Genomic DNA, 19,862 nt, shown 5'->3' on the forward strand with positions numbered 1-19,862 from the left:
TCTCTGAAACAAGACTCGGAAAGATCTTACATTTGTATCAAGCTTTAGATAATTCTGAAAAAGCTTAAGAATCGAATCCTTTCAAATTGAGGAGCAATTTTTAAAGTTGTTCAGTATTATCTAGAATAATAATAAAAAAATTTTTTTCTTATATTAAAAAAGAGTTATTGTTTTAAAAGCTATACTGTTTTAAAAATATGAAAAATATAAAATTCATTTGAAAAATTTAAATTTTACAACTATAAGAAGTATGATGTGATACTCATGGATGAGATATATATATATGTTCTATTAATTTAACGTAACTTGATTCAGAAATTCAAGCATCATTAGCTGAAGAGCTACTACGGTCCACAGATGTATTCATTCGAGTCAACCTTCCATTGTTATACTATTTCGGTTTTTGTTAACATGTAGACTGATGGAATTCTATTAGTTCTCTAACGAGAGAATATCCATGATAATCAAGAGAATGTACCTGTAACAATAATCTATTGAAACACTAACACACTTATTGATTTGAAGGAGCAAACGATCCACTAAGTAGCTGTGGGCAAGATCTCAGTAGCAATGTATACTATGTATACATATATATATATATATATATATATACATATATATAGTATAGCTACGTATTTCTCTGCCAAAATATAGCCATGGACGGACCACAGATCTCAATACACCCTAGTGTAGATAAGAGTATAAATGAACCAGAGAATACCAGAGTCTGTATAATGGTCTGGGTGAACTTCCTACTTAGAATTCGCATCAACTTTGATGAAGCTTCTAACATGTTTCCATGACGCCGTCTATCCTCTTCTCTAATTTGCTTTGGATTGACTTATCCAACTACGAATAGTTAATTCTTGTTTAAAACTCTAAGACGACAAATAAACAAATTTAATGAAAAGGACCATAGTTATTTAAATAATATAATAACTTATAATGAAAGTAAACGAATATAAATGGTAATACTCGTTTATTATAAATAACTATCAACACACTCTCCTGATCTCATGCACTTTTCGACTCAATTATTCAGAAATGGAGCTGCGAATCGTACGCGGCTCTTCGTGGTATAGCGAGTTTATTTTTTTTTTTTTTTTAACGTTTGTATTGTTTTATTTTTTTTATGTAGTTACTCTTAAAAATAGAAACACATATGCGTCAATAGTCATATACTAAGTAAACTTATTGGCAAATTATTTACAATGTATCTTTGTTTTTTCTTTTATGTGCTACACAATGGAGTTGCCGCTTCATTTATTAAACGTGACTCATTTAAATATATTTATTATTATTTTTTTTTTTTTTTCAATCACGAAGTTGACTACGTAAGTGAGGAACACGTATAATAAATATTATATCTATTACACTTGGGACTTACAAGTAGTTCAGAATAAAAGTTTAGCAGTGTACATATAGTAGTTGTAGCAGACATGTGGATTTTTTTTTATTCTCTTTTTTTTTTCAATCCCATTCATACGTTTCCTCGGGTACTCTCTTGATGACAAAGTTTGACATTAATAATAGTAAAAACAATTCTCTACCTACTTATGAAAAAAAGTCCCTTATTCACTCAGTCATAGTTAAACCAAATTTTTTTTTAATTTTCTCGCGGCTGATAATAAAAATGAACGATTATGAAATGAAATAAGTAAAAAAAAATTTTTTTAATACCATTGTATTCATTTTGCAATATTTATTTTGTGGCTCCTTATTACTCAATAGTGCTCCTTATCGATGGAGGCATTGAATTCGAGTAAATTGAGTTGTAGTCAAGTAGTGATATTTTGTTTCGCTGTTTTTTCAATTTCATTACTATTGATGATATTGTTTATAACACTGTCAATAGACTTTTCAAAAGGTCCAACAATCTCTATTAATACACGCATTAGCTATTCACAAACTTTCGACACCATCTTTTCCATTTCTACGTCGGTATCGATTTCGTGATGAACGTGATTACTGCCACTTGCATTTGTTAATGGGGTAACGGAATTATTCAATGACATAGCCGTTGACGTTGTACTTGTGGGTGGCGTATTCGGAGTTCCTGGTGTTTCTGACATTTCCAAAGGAGAGCCCGGAGACTGTAAAGGCTCCACAAGGTCTTCAAGTCCCTCAGGAGTTGGCAGTTTATTAAGCGCTTCTCGCAGAAGTCTGTAGTGCCTCTGAGAAAATACAATTTCAAGTGCAATCAATCAAATGAATAAATTTGAGACCAGTTGAATATAATTGGATGAAATTGACTAATTTAATTGATACAAGATAATAATTAAACCCAATTGCATTAAGAGCAAGAACAGTATTTTCTCACAAAAATTTTAAATATATCAAGTGATTGTATTGTATAGAACGAAATGTATAGACGATACTTAATTATATTAGTATAATTTCTCAGTAATTTATTTATTAAATAAACAAAATTTAAAGCAAAACCTATTCATTCATTATATCAACTATGAAATATTTTATTCGTCAATAAAAACATCAAGGAATTTTTACTTTCTTTCAGAAATACTTGTGAAAAATACTAAAAGACGTAACTTAAAAAAGAAAATTATTTGCATATTTCTCAATTCTTAAACTACTTAAACATCAAAAAGAAATATATAAAATGACTTACCCTCAAAGCAAGAGCATTCAAAGAAATAGTCCGAGCAGACCGTCTATCAGATCCATGCATTTCCATATCCATAATCCAGCCTTCTAATTGAGCTACAATTTCATGTCTCTTTATCCAGAAATGTGTGTGAATAACCTGAAATGACGAATAAAGTTTATTAGAGCACATTTATTTAATAATTGTATTGCATAATGATACTTACTTCTTTGAAACAAGGGCACGGATTTTTAATTTGGTTAAGCATTGCCCATTTTACAGTTGCCAGACAAATATTAGCATTGTACTCTTGACTAGATTGAGCACCACTAGTTGTACCTCTCGACCTCTCGTACCCTGGCTCATTAAAGTAAGGTTCTGGTACTAATATTAACGACTGAATTGACACCAAAACCTGTTGAAAAAAAGCTTGTTAGACGTAATTTAATTAATACAGTTCAAGTATCGAACCATATAACTCTACACTTTACCTGTAGAAAACTACTAGTATGAGCGTTCCACTTCTCCTCCGGTCTTCCGTGCCAAGTATTGAGAACACTGAGACAAACTTTACCGTCATTATACAAATTAGGATTAAATCGCACAGTATGGCGTCCAGTTGTCTCCAGATTTATCAGCATAGGACTATTAGGATAGTCAGGGGGAAAATAGACATCAAATTCAAAGCAGCCATTGGCGTATGGCGTTTCTGCTGGTCCAGTTATCAAGACTTTCATAATATCTAGACGATCAGAATCACAACGGACAAATACACTGCTACTATATGACAATGGTAATGCTGTAGACAGTGTTACCGCTTCCTGCGCTAATCTTTTGACTCTTGTTGGATGGCTTCTATCACCAGCTGCTTTCATATTTGATTCAAAGTGATAAGATACCGCAAATCGATATCCTCCACCATCTGGATTCTCAGAAATCATTTCATATGTATCAAATTGAAGATTCTTCATCACTTCAAGATATCGTTGTTCTATAGATTTTAATGGTAATTCTGGAGCTGTAGGACTTGGACCTGCAAGCTCTTCACCAACTACAGTCAGTCTAGAAGTTGCATTCTGTACTATTGTTGCACTCTCTTGAATATCTGGTATTAATGTTGCCAATCCTTCATCTTGTTCAGTATCATCAGGATACTTAGTAGAATTTTTAGATTTATTACCACGTGTACGATTAATCTTATGAACATAAGTATTAACACAAACTCTCATACTTGATAGTAATGAAACGATAGAAGGATCGGTTGATCTTCCTGATCTAGGAAGTAAAAGTGGAGCTAACTGTGATGATAAAGCCATCGATCTTAATAGTTGTAGAACTGCGCGATATAGAGGGATGTGTCTTGCCATATCTAAAACAGAATCATTTCTCAAATATGAAGATAATGCTGAGAGAAGGCACGATCGAGAAATGAGCTCAGCAAATGTTGCAGGAAGTTCACGTTGAGGCTGACTTCCTGAACCTACATAACTGGCTAATACTCGTAAGAGTATGGTCACATGCTCCTCTTCAAATCTTTGTCGAAGAAGTGCCTGTTCTACATTCCAAGATTGCATTGTTGATCCAGTGCCAAAACCAGTTCCTTTTGCCCAATATAAATGAGATTTATCGTCACTTCTGTTGCCAGTTTGGCCAATTCTTTGATCTGACGGCTCATTTTGTCCAGTTTGATGAGTGAACACTGCCAAACAATTAAGCAGTAAAAGAACAGCACCTACTTCAACCATTGTTCTTCGAAGTAATAATCCATCATCTGTAGTAGGTGGTGTCGCTTCCAACAATTGTTTCAATACTTGAAATGGTAATGTTGGTAAAGAAGAAGCAATTGAAGAACTGAGAATGTCACCACCTTCTCCATCATCTGTCACACCCAAAGCTAATCTCAAAAGACACTGAGCTTGCTTTCTATCTTTTAGTAAGACTTCTGCATAACCCGGAAGTCTGAGAAATAGACCGAATGCTGCTAAGGAATGTAGTGGCACGTGAGGAACCGGAGGAGCTGAACGAGGAGAATTTGAATTTCCAGCTTCTTCTAATTCTTCATAAATATCTTCACTAGCTTCAACTTTTACCCATTCGGTATCAGTTTGTTCAGGCGACGGAGATTTTTCAACAAATGCCGGAGGTCGACCAGAGTCAGGATAAATAAGAGGAAGATGCTTCGCCAATACTGCCAAGCCGCCTCCTGCACTAAATACTCCTAGCGCACTTTCGATACAACGATGATTTAACAACTCATTGTCATCAAATTTAGCTGCATCATCTTTTGTATCTTTATTACGTTGTCGAAGAACTAAATGCAGACAAGGGTCTGATAAAGATAATCCACTGTCTTCAGCAATTGCTAGAAGTTGAGCGATGCATAATTGTGATGGTAATGGTACATTCGGTCGAGATGAGTGTGTCAAGTACTGTTGAGTTGACGAATTTACTGAACTTCCTTGAGTACTTGTACTTGTAGCCTTAGAAGATGATGATGGCCCATCTAAAAAATAAAAACCATCTCATTAAAATATTGATTAATATTTATTATAATCACGAATTGATGTACATAAATGTAAAGAAATTAGGTCGGACATAACAACGGGATCGGGAAAGAGACCGACAACTATTTTGTCCTCAGGGTAAACGAAAAACATAAGGGATACATAAGAGAAAATTTGAGCGTAATTATGGAGTCATACCCGAGCTTAAACGGGATTTTCTTATGATGGGTCCACGAGCTTGAGATCTATTTGAAGCTTCCTTAGCTCTTTTATCCTTGGCTGTATTTCCTGCTGCTACGCTCAAGGTATCCACCACAAACGCCATACCCGATTCCCAAAGCTCTCGAGAACGATTTGTTCCACTTGTATTAGTTTCATTGTCCTTATAGGTATTGGATAGTAGTAAAGTAAGCCAAGTACCTGTATTACCACGGAGGTAATTTTTTATATTTCAAAAAGTCTTTAAATCGATTAGAACAAAGAATTTGTCGATCCTTTAAACATTTTTTTTTCATTTATATCAAGTACAAATGCTCTAGGGACACATTCTCAGGGTGAAAAACAATACAAAGACAAATATCAAGTTAGATCATTCTAAAAAAGTATCAACATTTGTAGAAATAAAATTTACTCACCAGAGACTTGTTGTAATATATCTGCTACTGTTGATTGTGTTGAAATATACAATAATTGATGGTAATGTCCCAAAGGATGAGCTGGATGTGGTGGCATTGAAGGAACAGATTGATTCGTAGTTGAATTCGATATTGTCATTGGAATTTCAGAGGTTACTGATACTAATACTTTCTCTCCTTCCAATAGTAATTGAAGAATCAATCGTCTAGTAAATCCAGAAATTCCATGGAAATACTTCACATCTATTATCAAAGCGAAGAACAATTATAAGTATTTTATACTGAAATTTATTCATAAAACTATCTAACTATTGATGATTATTAAAAGCTACTCACTGGGTGAAACACGTTGTTGGAGGATGACATCAGTCAACAATTCAGCAAGTAACTTTTGATTATAAGGGTGACACCAACAGCACTTGGAGAGGAACTTTATCATTGAGCTCTCCAACTTCGTGTAAGATACATTAATTCTGAGAAAAAAAATAATAATGCTATTTCATTTTTGTATTCTTATTTATGACTTCAGAATAAAGTTTAATATTTTTTCATCAACATTTTAATATTTAAGTATTTTTATATTGTTTCTTCAGCATAGATATTCATTAAATATTTATTTTATAACTGTTAATGATTATCTTTACCATGATTATAATGTCTTATAAAAAATATTTGAGTTTAAGTTAAATTTCTTTCTAACTTTCATTAGTTTAATGCTTACGGAACTCTAATTAAAATAGTTAAGCGGACATTTTCATTTCTTTTTCTTATATAAAAGCTGCAGTAAAATATTTCTTCCTTTTATTTTTCACGTTTTGTGTCAAGGTTTTTCAACAACAGTATAAAAATGAAATATAGGTCAAAATAACTTTTCATATACTATAAAACTAAAAAAAATTATGATAACGCATAGCTGACATATTCAGATAAATAAAATTAAGAGTTGGAAAAAAATTAATCTGAAAAATGCATTTACTTAAAAAAATAAACGCTCAAATTCCAAGAGAAATTTAATAACTATAATGACTATATAATTGTTCTAAACAATTACTTAGAGCTTTTTAAAGAAAATATTTACCTAGCAAATGTAATCGACGGGTTTTCAACAGGTCTATTACTGAGTAATGAAGCGAGAGGCAACCAAAAACCACGTCCTTCTCGACCAAGCCAATCACGCATTTTTCCTTCAGAACAAACAAGTGTCAAAAACTCCAATACTGCTGCAATACTGTCCGGTTCCATCATATTTAAACCGCTTGAATTATTAGAACTTTGGTAAGCGGCTTCTTCAGCTTTGTCACTATCAGTCAAGCCACTATTCATCACATTAATATTCTGGCTCTTGTCGTCTTCGGATGTACCATTTTGTTGCTTTGACTTCTCTAACTTGCAAAAGTCAGTTATAATGGCAACCAATAGAGCCGGAAGTCCCGAATCAATAAGTTGTTGAATTCCAGGAGGAGATCGTGCTGCAGCTGCTACTGTCAATAGTTGTCCTTCAGTTAGCTGTAAATGATTACCTTCCGATAAATGTAAACGACAATACCACTCTTCTGAATCGGCTTCACTTTTTCTATCATCAGTTTGTCCTTCACTTTCTTTACGATCATCTGACACTGATGCAAATTGATCGGTAGGTAAATTCGGAACAAGAATTTTAACTTTCTGAAGAAGTGTAAGGAAAAGCGATGGTTTCACATAACAAAAAGCGCATAGAGTGGCATCAATTGCTTGTTTTAATACCGAATGTGGTTTCAATGACAAAGTCCACTGGTAAAGATAATTGAAAAGATCATCTGTTAACATATTTTCCAGATTGTAAGCACGATCATCTACTTCATGTGTCTTCCAAATTATTGTTGATATACAGTGAATGTAAATTGCAGGTGGACTAACAACATTTGGATTATTGCGTAGAACTCTTGAGACTATAGTCATAGCAGACGTATGAAGCCAGGTGAGTACTGCAAATATTCGACTTTCAGTACCGGGATCTTGAGCTGTACATAACTGTTGAAGAAGCTCGACAACCAACTGTACCGTCGACGTCTTTTGCGATGATGGGGTTACTTGAAACAATGGTGCACATCTGTTATTCAGTAATAAACTAATCAGTTGAAGTCCTAGTTCTCGAGAGTGTAATCCAAGTTGTAAAAGAACTTTCTCTAAATTAGGAGTAAAGAGTGAAGGAGCTGGAAGCAAAAGAAGACTACAGCAGGCTCCAACCAGTCCTGGTACTGATGCTGCAGAGTTAAGCACCTCTCGAGATAATGTTGACGATAATGCACTCACGGATAAACATTGATGAATAAGTCTGAGCCATCCTAAACTTGTCTTTGTAAGTTGCTCTTCATCGATTGTTTCATTACGAGTTTTAATTTCTCCAAAGGCTGTAGTTCCTAATATTCTAATTTGACTCAAACTTAAATTTGAAGAATCTCGAGGTTTATACAGACGTACTAATACAGATGTAGCAACTTCAGGTTGGGCTAAAGTAAGCCGAATAGACATCAATCCTGCCGTAAGCATTGGCGGGCAAACTGGTGTAAGATCAGAATTACCCTCTCGGGAAATTTCGAGTGCTACAGCTGATGGACAAGTGACTAGTGCAGCAGGATGAGGATGCAGTTCGACTTCTCTCAAGAGAATAGCACAAGGAAGTGTAATCGTTAAATCAACCCAAGCTTCACCTGGAAAGAAATGATAAGACCAAGCAGCAGTTCTTGCTCTCCTGTGAGGAGCAACATTTTGAATTAATGCATCAGCTGATTCAACCATTGGTTTTACCCAAGATATGGTTCCTAATGGAGCAAAGTTCAATAACCCATTTTCATAGGTTTCTATAGATCCTGATTTTTTACTGCTCGATGCTGTAACTGCCAAATTAGGTGCGTTTGAAAGATGCTGCATTACAAGAGCAATAACACCAGGCGTTGATGTGCTAGCATTTCCATTATCAAAGGTTTCACAACTAGATTTAACCATATTCTGACAGAGTACTTTTACACCGCCCATTTCCGTAAAAATTGCTAAAGAGGATTCGTTATCTAAAACTTTTAAAATGTACCAAAGTAGTGGCTCTGATAGTTGCATTGCTTCAACATGACGATCTGTACCTATTTGTTCCTCAGATGATGACAAATAACGATATAATGGATTTAACACTAAAGTTGGACTTGTAGCCTTCTTCATTAAAGCCATTAAAAGAATAAAAGTAGCATCGGGAATAGAAGTTGCATCTCCAAGATCTGATACAGTACTTGTTGTGGACTCTTCTCCAAACAACATTGCTAATGATGAACCTGTACTATATCCTAAAGCTCCAAGTAATCTCATCATTGTCGGTTCATGCTGCAAAACTGTATCTGCCATGCAAGGATATTTAGGTTTAGGCGTAGCTCCTTGATTCATTCTCATCGATGGCTGTTGTTGTTGTTCAGCAACTTTGCTTTCATCTGTTTGAGATATATCTAACTTTTCTTGTTGATCTATATCTCTCATTCCTGATCTTTGAGATAAATCTCCTATTTCCATATCTACTGAATTGTCAGTTCGGGGTAACCGTGCGTTCGGTAATGGCGTCTGGACGAGTTTACATACTAATTTAACTAAAGCTACAACCAGAGCATCCCAAGATGTAGGACGACCTTGTTTACTACCACCACCAAGTACGCAAGCAAAAAGGCCGTCAAATCCACCTGAATGATTAGTTGAGTCTTCATTGCCTCGGCATTGAGCACCAACACGTGTAGAACGGACATATCTTGATACTAATACACCAACACATTCAGTTATGCTCATTGCAGTACCCAAATCTGTATTAATAAAGTTTAAGTTGATTAATGATGTAATAAGGATGCACTGAGCATCTAAAGGACCACGACGAGCAACAAGAGCACCTCCTGGTTGTACTAATTGATATACAACCCATAATAATAATTCTTTTAAGGTATTTCCAAGAGCACTTTCTGGTGTTATCACATCACAGCGCATTTCAAGTCGAACTAAAAAGTCTTGTAAAGCAAGTCCTACTTTAGGACCAGCAATCATATATTGCTTGTCACGTAATTCAACATTTAGTCCATTTCCAGAGAGTAATCTCAAAAGCATTGGACCCATATTACGATCTTTAACTATACAACTGGCCATTCCACCTAGTAATCCATCCAAAGGTGCACTTATGTTTGGATTCATATAATCACTAAGCATTGGTTCATTACTGGCAAGGGTTAATGTTTGCAAAGCTAAACACCATGCACGTAATGATACTCCAGGATGCCAAAGAAGTGCTGATATAAGTCCAGAAATAGCTGTAGAGCTTAAAGGAATAACTGGCGTCAATGATGGATCGAATTGATTAGGTGGTGTAGTTGATGAATCTTTTGATGCATCCAAGTTTAATGTTAACCATAGTTGAAGCACTAATTCTAAATTTGTACCACATGTCTGAAGAGACAAATCAGAAAATATTTTATCAAAACATCGAGTCAACATCGTTAAACTACAAGGTGGTGGATCTGTTGATACTCTTATGTCTTGATTTCTGGTATTAGTCGTGTTGTTTCTTGAAGAAGACTGCTGTGAACGATTCGTTTCTGATGGTGATTGTATTGAAGCATTAATACTTAATAATAAGTTGTAGGCTCCAAGGGTGGAATAACGTCTCAAAGCTATTTCCACTCCCATTTCAACTCCATACTCGAGTCGAGAGTCTAAGGCCAAAGATATTCCTGAATTTGCTAGAGGCGGTATTTTAGATATAGCATTTCCCTTCTTTAACATATTTTTACCTCTTTCTAAAATGTCATCCAAGAAATCATCTAACTCACTATCATCAGATTCTAACAAAGAAGGTAATAAGTCAAATCCATTGGATTTAGAAGTCGATGGCGTTGGTGGCACTGCTGTAATACTACTTTGTGTATCTTCATCTCCTTCGCCTTCAGTAAAGATTCCCTCATTGGTCAAATTCGATCCTGATCTGCTTGATTCAGAAATTTCTCCCAAATCATTACTTCTGGTCTGGCCTTCATTTGAAGCAGTCTCAAAACTTTCTTCTGATGGGCTACTACCTTGACTTGACGGAGGTTTCGGAAACAGTCTTGCTCCTTCAAGTAAATCTTGAAGCAAACAAGAAATAGCATGAGATGTCCAAGCAGTATCTGAGTTACCTGTTGCCAATTTGATCAACTTGGAAAGTTGTTCTTCAGTCATTAATTCTCCTAAACTTATCACAGGTCTTGTAGATACAACTAATCTAGCAACTACCTTACACGCCAATAAAAACATATCTACATTCGCTGCATTATTTAAAATAAGAGAAATGAGCCCTCGTGCAACAGGCAACACATATTGATGTGATAAATTAATAATTCCGTCAACATCAATTTCAGGAAGATCTGATTTAGGTGGTAATGAGGAACAGCTACTGCGATTTGCACAAGGTATATGTTGAGGATCATTGCGTTTCATCATGTCTTTAAAAAATCTAAATGCCGAATGTTGTTTGAGGGTTTTCTTCAAATGCTTTTCATGATTTTTGAGAGCTTCTAATTTATTCGACAACCCTGAAGTCATTGATGGTGTTGATACCCATGCTCCAAATACTGGTGCCGATGAAACTTGAATAAATTTCTTTCCGAGTTGAATTTCATGTAATTGTGGTTTTCGATGCATATATCTCTTTACTAAGGATCGCCGGAAATTTTTTGAATCACTCGATCGATTGGCATTGACATATTTTCGCTGCATTGCTGACTCACCTTGTAAAAATTCCCAACGTGAAGATATGCCTGAACATAAAAATAAAAAAATTGATATTAGTTATCAATTCAAAGCATAATAAGTTAGCATGATCTTATTGTATTCTCATGAAATACCTTGATCTTTATTTTTATCATTATCCTCGGAACCACTACCATGATTGGCAGTAGTATCTAAACACACTGATAGAAATAGTAGCACCCAACCAATAAGAGTTGTATCAAGACGAGCGACATTAAAAGGTTGATCACTAGATAATGGAACCAATAGTTTTCCCAATGTACGAACCATTGAATCAATTACAGAGGATTTATTCGCTCCAGCAATCAAGGATTTACGGCCAAGGAATGTCAATAAAATAAAGACTCTGAAAATTATTAACACAATCATAAATTTAGAATATATCCATAATATTCGTAATTATTTAAATTCGATTTTATCATTTTATTTTTACATACCTATCTTGTGGAAAAATGTGTGTTGAAGATGTAGAATACAGATTAACTAACGTATTAGCTAAGAAATTACCCCACCATGGCTGATGTCCAGCCATTCGAGCCAAAAGTGCAGCAGCATGAAGTTGAAGTCGTGGAGCAGGAGTTACCACACAAACTGAATGGAAGAATCTTTCGCAAATTGTAGGGGTGAAAATATCATATAAAGATGATGAAACTGGTGGTACAGGTCCGATCTCATAAATAGTATAAAGAAGAATATCTGAAAGAGTTTCTCCAAGAATTCTTAGTTTATCACTTGGAATACTAGACAATTGAACTGTTGGAGTCACTTCAACCCCTTTCCAAGCTTCTAATCGACGCCACACACACCGAACTACATTCAGCTGATGTTGGAATGTAATACATTCCTGGTATGTCGATAAGATCTTAGCTGATGGTTGTTCTTTACTATCGAGTACACTCTTTCCTCGACATAAATAATGTTGCATATGCATAACATTAGGTGTTTCAGTGGAAAGCAATGGATCAAGTAGATTTTTCAGTCTTTCAGTCGCTAAACTAAAGCGACACTGAACATCTTCAGCTAAAGCTGATAAAATGCTACATTGGGAATCAATGGTTGACAATAAATTGTTATCTGTCTGACTGGAATCATCACTTCGTCCATCTGACATCTCTGAGTAACCTTCACCTGGTAATACTACCATATGTCCATAAAACATTCCCAAAGGTATTTTGCATCTTGCTGGAGTCATTCCATATCGACCAATAGTTGTTATTTTTAGATATCTGCATACTGGCGGTGGTTGAAGATCATTAACAACAAGTGGTTTTGTTCCAATATCACTAGCAACAACCAATCGAATTCCATCTTCTTCTTCACTTTTCGTCCAAATGTCGATTGACAATGATACCAAATCATTGCATGATGGAATCATTAAATCAGTAAGTAGAATGGGAGCTCCAAAATCCAAAACAATAAATCGTCGAGCTCCTGAATGCATTTTTTCTACCACTAAAGCCTGTTGAGGTGGCCAGCATAATAATCGTCCCCATGGGAAATTTACTTCATCCCGCTAAAATTAAATAGTTACTATTAGTCACTTCAATTTATTTTTTTATAATATTTTTAACTATTTAACGGCATAAAATAATGCATTGAATATATCAAGATATAAAGAATCGAAATATATAAATAAGAAGAGAAATAGATATGCTGTATTAGTGTAATAAACGTAATAAATTCGATCATTGACTCGTACGAAACAGAAACTGAAGATATATAGAGGCAGAGACGATCAGCTGCATAAGATCTAACCTTTTTTACATGGTTGTCCTCGACTTTGTGTGTAGTCGAGCTGATATTCGCGGATGATTTTTCTTTATGCATGTTGGAAGTTAACGAATGCGAATTAGATGAATTGTTTTGCCATTTCTGGTTATTGCTTGTTATATTGTTCACTTCATCACTATCTGATAGATCGTCTGGTGTTAGTGATAGTTGTGTCGATGGATTTTTAGTCATTTCAGCCTTACAATGACTAATCATTGCTTGTAAATTCTGTTTGCTTGTAGCGTGCAGTTCTAGTGATCCGGAGTCCAAATTCTATAACGTACATAATTTTTTTCATCGATTACCGTTCATCTAAATAAACTATGTTACACGAATTAATAATAAAACGATCCTAACAATAATCAATTATCCTATTAATATTGGTTACATTTCGACTCCATAAAATTATTCTAGCTAAAATTGTGATTTAATTACTCTAATAGATAAAAAAAATAACGTTTAAATACTTACATAAGTGGGATTAATAGTTTTAAAATCTGATACACCATTATTCGTGACATTATTGTCGTAAAGATTGGAAACCAAATCGACTGTATTTCCAGTTGGATCTATTTTTTCCATTTTTGTACCATCAGAAACAGTATGGCATGTGAAATGAAGTGGTTCAACCTATAGATAGAGAATGATATTTTTAATAAATCCTTTCGGGATTATATAGAAAATACAAACATCAAACAAATAAATACCTCTAAAAGACCCTTCATGCTATGGTTGGTACATAAAGCTTTCAATTTGCTACTAGGATGCATTGGTAACGTCAACAAGTCTCTTAAATCAATATGATCCTGTGAATACAGATTTCCTGATGACATTACAGATGATGTAGTTTGTTCACCAGTTACAACTGATGAATATGTCAATGGTAAGGAGTTCAATTTCGGAGGCATTGGTGATTCCATGTCGAACAGAACAGTTTCAAATGGATTTGTATATAAACCAAATCTGTGGTGTAATAATTTAAATCTCATGTTAATTATTTTATTTACAATAATTCATAAAAATTTTTTAAACATCTTTCAAACATACCTCGTTGCAAGTAATAAATGATACGGATTAACACGATTAGATATTTCTCCTGAAATTTGTTGAAGTATTGTGATACATTGCTGAGCAACGCTATTGTTTTTATCTAAAGGTAAAAGTCGTGTAATCAAAATTGCCAGCCAGCGCAATGAACCTGCCCACTGAATACTAACAACTTGAGGTAATAAATTAACAATAACAGACAAGACAGCTTCATCAAATGAATGCAACGTGAGGTCGTCCAGATTACGTAAGCCCCTAGAATAAAAAAAAAACAAAAATATAGCATTTTGTTTTACAGAAGCAATATACTGTTCATAGAAGCATATGATGTATGTATTTTTATTATTTCAAATAGATTATTTTTGAATCATGTAATATGCAATACATTAATAAAAAGAATTATGGTAAAGAAACTTACTCGCTGCAAATGATAATTAATTTAACACATTTGTGAGCTATGCTTCTGCCGGCATAGAGAAGACATGTGCGCAAGAGATTCGGTAAACGAGCTTGGACACAACGAATAGTATCCAATTGCATTGCTTTTGTTTCTGCAATATTCTGACTGACGCGCAGCCTCGCTAGTCTGATTGCCGTCACCCACACAAGAATATCTAATGCAAGAGACTGTGCAATGAGAGACCTATAAAAAAAGTTTGATTAAACATATGTTTAACAGTACTAGTAGAAGAAAATATTTAACAAAATAATCCCTACTTATCGGTCCCTTGTAGACATGCGACATTCAGCAAATTTTCAGTAAACAAAGCAGAATCTAACATCGTCCATCGTTGTATTCTTTCATTTGGAATACTTGTTGGTTGTACTGTTCTTACTGTAATCGATATTTCGTGAATCCAATCACATCCAATGTAGTATTCTAATTTTTTATTAACATTAGCAGCAATCCTTTCAACTGTAGCGCCGGGAATATATGGTTCAGCATCATCTATTCTCAATTTCTTTGAAGTTGGAGGTTTACTTTCGTACAAATTACCACGGGACTTTGATGTTGCAGCCGCACCATCTTTGGCAGGATCAATGAGTGCTTTAATGTGAACAAGAAGAGTCCTAGCTTTTGTGCGGAAAAGTTTAGGACTCGTAAGTGTGACACATCCAGAATGATCAGAAAGATCCATACACCGTTTTAGATTTATTGGACCGCAAAGAATTTCAGTATTGTGTTGTCTTTGATATTCTTCACTGGTAATAGGATTCTCTCCTTTTTGTTCGTTATTTAAATTAAAATGTATTCTTTCATCAACAGGAGTCAATGGAGATTTATGATGCCCAACTCCTGTAATATTTTGCTTCAGAAGAGTAACTTGAATTGTTGGAGGCTCTAAGCATGGTGAATGCAGAGTAAATCTTACATCCACACGACCAATAGTTTCAACAACTTTCTTTGGTAACGTTATTTCGAATACATGTTCGTCCCACGTTGTTGAATCATTTTGAAGTCTCCAAGTGCGAGTATGATGCTGATTTTCTGTTTTATGTAAATGTTGTGGATAACGACGTTGCCGTTGAGCTATCATTTCACTCCAGCATGGTGGCACAGTTGCTCCATATGCTGGAGAATGTTTATCGAAACGTGTTAAATCGTATAAACTGCGTAAATCTGAATAATTCAAATTCGGTCTGTGTGCGATAATTGGCTCTTGATAACTTGCTGATGAAGTAGAAGTACTAGGAGCTGGTTGTTCATTATTCAATGCTCCAGATTCTGTTACCATATTCACATCTTCTGCATCATCTTTCTCTTCAGCAGAATCATCTTCTTCCGTTGTAATGAAAAAGCTGAGTACTCCATTGCTTGTACAAGCACATAGTCTATCTAATCTACTGCAATAAGCAGCAGAAATAAATTTTTCCGACTCTGATCTTGCTTCATTTACTATCTTCATAGTAGGCAGATCTAATATTCTTACGACACCGTCTTTACATACTAAGGCAACTTGGCCACGAGGTTCGCTTGAACTTCCATTAATTTTATTCAATGAAAGTGATCTGTACTTGTCTTGTAATGGTAGAAAAACATTTTCTACTGGTGCCTGATCAGCTGGAAATTCTCTCTTGGCAACTGGCTCAGTAATAAGTTTCGGAACTTTATCTGAAAAATCTAATGCATATATTAATATTAAAGCCTTAGAAGACCCTATTTCATTGTGATTTTCGCCATTAATAAATTTATTTCCTGATGGTTCATCATTGTGGTCCCAATACATATAGCTCTTTGATGTAAAAAATTCGCTCTCTTCGTCAATATCCATTTGATTTGTATTCAAAGACGGTATTTCCATTGAAATTGACTCTGATGTAGGAGGACAAAGCGCAACATATAAATGTCTTTCATCTTTAGTAGGTCCAACAAAAGTAATTCGTAAAGAAGGATCTGCATCAATTAACAATGTCTGCAATACTACTGGATCCGCTTTCATGTTTTTTCCTGCATCCGATGATTTCTTATTTAATCCTGAGATGTCTGACGTAGAGGCAAATGGATCAGCAATTGGATTGAAATTGGCATCATAAGGTGGAGAACTTTGGGCAGAAGGTTGAACATACAAACCAACTGAAGTAGAATATAAAGTGTTTGATGATGATGCAGTTAAAGTTCCATCTTTACCCGAAAACATTCCGTCAAAGTGTGCACTCACTGCCATTTCCGAATCAACTTCCTCGATAACCGGCACATCATAAAGAAATTTACTCATGCATAATTCTTGATAAAGACTCTCTTGACGTCCACTTGTAGAGCTAGCACTTGTTCCCGTACCTGAGAGGGTCTTTTTAGATTTAACATTTTTTGTTATATCATCTTTATTCGGTGGTGTTGAATCGGTTTTATGATGGAAATCATAAAGTACTAAATAATGAGATTTAGCGGGTACATATTTATCACCAGCTATTTTCATTATATCTAAACTGTCACTGGCAGCACTGTTCACACTGTTCATCGCACGGACTAATGACGACGATGTTGCTAAGTCCGTGGTGGCCGCCCATACGTTTTCTAGTGTCCTTAACTGCGGCACATTGCTCACAGAATTCACTACAGAGACTCCACACACCAAACATGGCCTGATACTTGAATCTGCACTTTCTGCTAATGTTGTAAGACTCGCTAAACTACCACTATTAGCTTTTACTTCATCTACACACGTTTTTGGTCCACCCACAAGTGATATTGCTGTTAAATGAACTTTGTGAAAATTCACAGACTTAAAATCAACTAAAGAGTCGCCTTCAGAACTGAGATTCGACAGGTACGGAGTTGATAAATTCCTTGCAGCATAAAACTGTATAGCGTCTTCATTATTAGCTTCTTGATCGCAAGATGCAACATAAAATGATACTTCACCCTAAAAAAAAATTGTGGATTTTAATAATGATTTTAAATGATTTCTTACTAAAGCATTAATTTTACAAATATTAATTATTCTAGTACCTTCAGTTGGCTACTAATATTCCAAATATTGACATATCCACTATGTGATGCAGTGGCTACAAGTCCAGGAACATTTGTTGTACTAATAATTTCCACAGTATCATTTGATTCACAAGCCGGGGCAGTGGCGAGAGTGACAGATAAAGGTACATTCTGAGTGTACTCTCCTTTAACGAATGGACAAGCAGGTGAATGACGTTCATGTTCAGACCAAGGTTCATCAGTTGGCTCCCAAGCAACTAAACAAACGTTGCACGTGAAACACATAGCTCTATCATCAGCTGTTGTATTGGGTTCGTGATAAAAACCTGCTTGAGCCATTTGTCCAGGTAAAGCCCACCTAAGGATAATTTTCAATTACTATACTTGTTAACAATAAATTTATAATTATTTCTTATTTCGAATTAGTGAACAAATATCGATTTAAAACATAATTATACAGCTTTTATCAACTTACTTATAATTCATGTGGGGCCATTTTGCAAATGTTTCACGACGTGCTGCCTCACTAAACATCGACACTTTGTCAGCAGGCACACTCTCTAAAATAAGGCCAGGAAGTAGGCCGTTCAGTCGCTCGTTAATGGCAGAAGCTATCGGTAAAGCTGGTATATGTTTGTTTTGTTTTTTCAATTCCATTACTAATCCAGAACATACAAGTTTCAATACTCCATGTGGCAGTTCCAGACATATTGTATTCCACTGTAATTATTTTATAATTAACTTAATAACTGAGTTTTAATGACAATAGTAAATTTATAAATATTCCTATTTCATCTTATATTCAGAGAAATAACTTATGCTCCTTACTTTTTGTGCTTTGACACCTTTTTTTTGCGTTTCTTGTGCAACAAGGATTTTGTTCGATAACTCTTGTAATACACTCTGTACTTTGTTAACTCCTGGAAGATCTACAAGCCTTAGACACTGATGCAGCAGACATGCTTCAGAAAGTAACAGCTCTAGTTTTATGATGTCTTCACTTCTAGATACCGGCGTTTGTAATATGGTATCTAATAATAAAACACCATTGTAATCACTTCTTACACCAATTCCTCTGCCATCAGTGTATAAGACTTTATCTACACCATCGCCAAGATAAACTCCTTGCAACTTCCCATCTGGTTTACCTAAAATTTTAAAAAATGTATTTTTTTTATCATATTACTTCAATAATATTGTTTTAATAACTATAACATAAGATGAAAATATGTAATAAAAATAATAATTCTAAAATTAAAGTAATCGTGTAGTAAAATTATTCAAATGATTTAAAGCTACTGTATATCTTTAAAAAAAGACATAAGACAAAGTTCTGTATGAAATAAATTCGTAGAAATAATTATTTCAGTTATTTCTTAGAAAATGAAACTTTATCTCTTAGATATCTAGAAAACTCAATTAGTCGGCGAATAATTTAGCTTGTAAATGAAACAAACAAAAGATGATCATAAGGATAGTATGAAAGTAAGATAATTGTTTTCAGTTTTAGGACAAAGGTATAAAAGTTTACAATTTAAATTTCTTAATGTGATGTAAAATCTTCAACAAAATATTTATTATAAATATATAATTATAATAATTTAATGATCAATTATTAGTAATAATCGATTCTTGTGAAATAACGAGTGTGAATGTTCTAGGACTAGGGTCACGCCTGACACTTAACGAGATGCGACCTTGACAATCAAAAATTTATAAGCCTCCGATGATTGAATTAAAATAAACAATAAATTGTTGATGTATAAACCTGGAAGTATTCTTAAAAAATGATTGTCATGATGAAACATCTTACCAGACAGAATACTTCGTTGTAAAATTACCCCGAAGTTGACATCAAACACGTATACTTGCGCATTGCCAGTTGTGATAAGTAATACGTTTAAATTAGGATGATATACAATACTCTTACACTCTGTATCTACATTAAGATAACCGTCTTCCTTTAATAAACTTGGATCATCATTAGCCATTTTGCTTATATGATTAAATCTAGTCAAAAAATTGCCTAAACCACGAACATCACAAGAAACATGGCGTTCCAATGGTCGCCATATTTTGAGTAA

The 19,862-nt window shown here is 34.6% G+C and overlaps 1 protein-coding gene across 3 annotated transcripts; it reads right to left on the minus strand.

The window, feature by feature from the left end:
- Positions 1–962: 962 nt before the first annotated feature.
- Positions 963–19,843, minus strand: Bruce (BIR repeat containing ubiquitin-conjugating enzyme). Of its 3 annotated transcripts, XM_035085417.1 has the most exons (20): positions 19,592–19,843; positions 18,607–18,926; positions 18,254–18,498; positions 17,797–18,136; positions 15,063–17,710; positions 14,764–14,988; positions 14,346–14,600; positions 14,006–14,261; positions 13,770–13,928; positions 13,284–13,571; positions 11,966–13,041; positions 11,624–11,874; positions 6,823–11,536; positions 6,081–6,217; positions 5,745–5,987; positions 5,308–5,529; positions 3,097–5,108; positions 2,832–3,020; positions 2,630–2,764; positions 963–2,174 (listed from the first exon to the last, which is right to left on the minus strand). In XM_035085417.1, exons 1-20 carry the CDS (start codon positions 19,767–19,769, stop codon positions 1,899–1,901), a joined length of 14,169 nt encoding a protein of 4,722 aa, XP_034941308.1. In that variant the 5' UTR covers positions 19,770–19,843; the 3' UTR covers positions 963–1,898. The 3 variants fall into 3 exon arrangements, with proteins under 3 accessions (XP_034941308.1, XP_034941311.1, XP_034941309.1); XM_035085420.1 differs by lacking the exon at positions 13,284–13,571; XM_035085418.1 differs by lacking the exon at positions 5,308–5,529.
- Between the last annotated feature and the right edge of the window lie 19 nt (positions 19,844–19,862).

Source organism: Chelonus insularis, unplaced genomic scaffold (genome assembly GCF_013357705.1).
Source record: "Chelonus insularis isolate UGA/USDA-ARS -01 unplaced genomic scaffold, ASM1335770v1 contig_399_pilon, whole genome shotgun sequence".
Taxonomy (NCBI): Eukaryota; Metazoa; Arthropoda; class Insecta; order Hymenoptera; family Braconidae; genus Chelonus; species Chelonus insularis.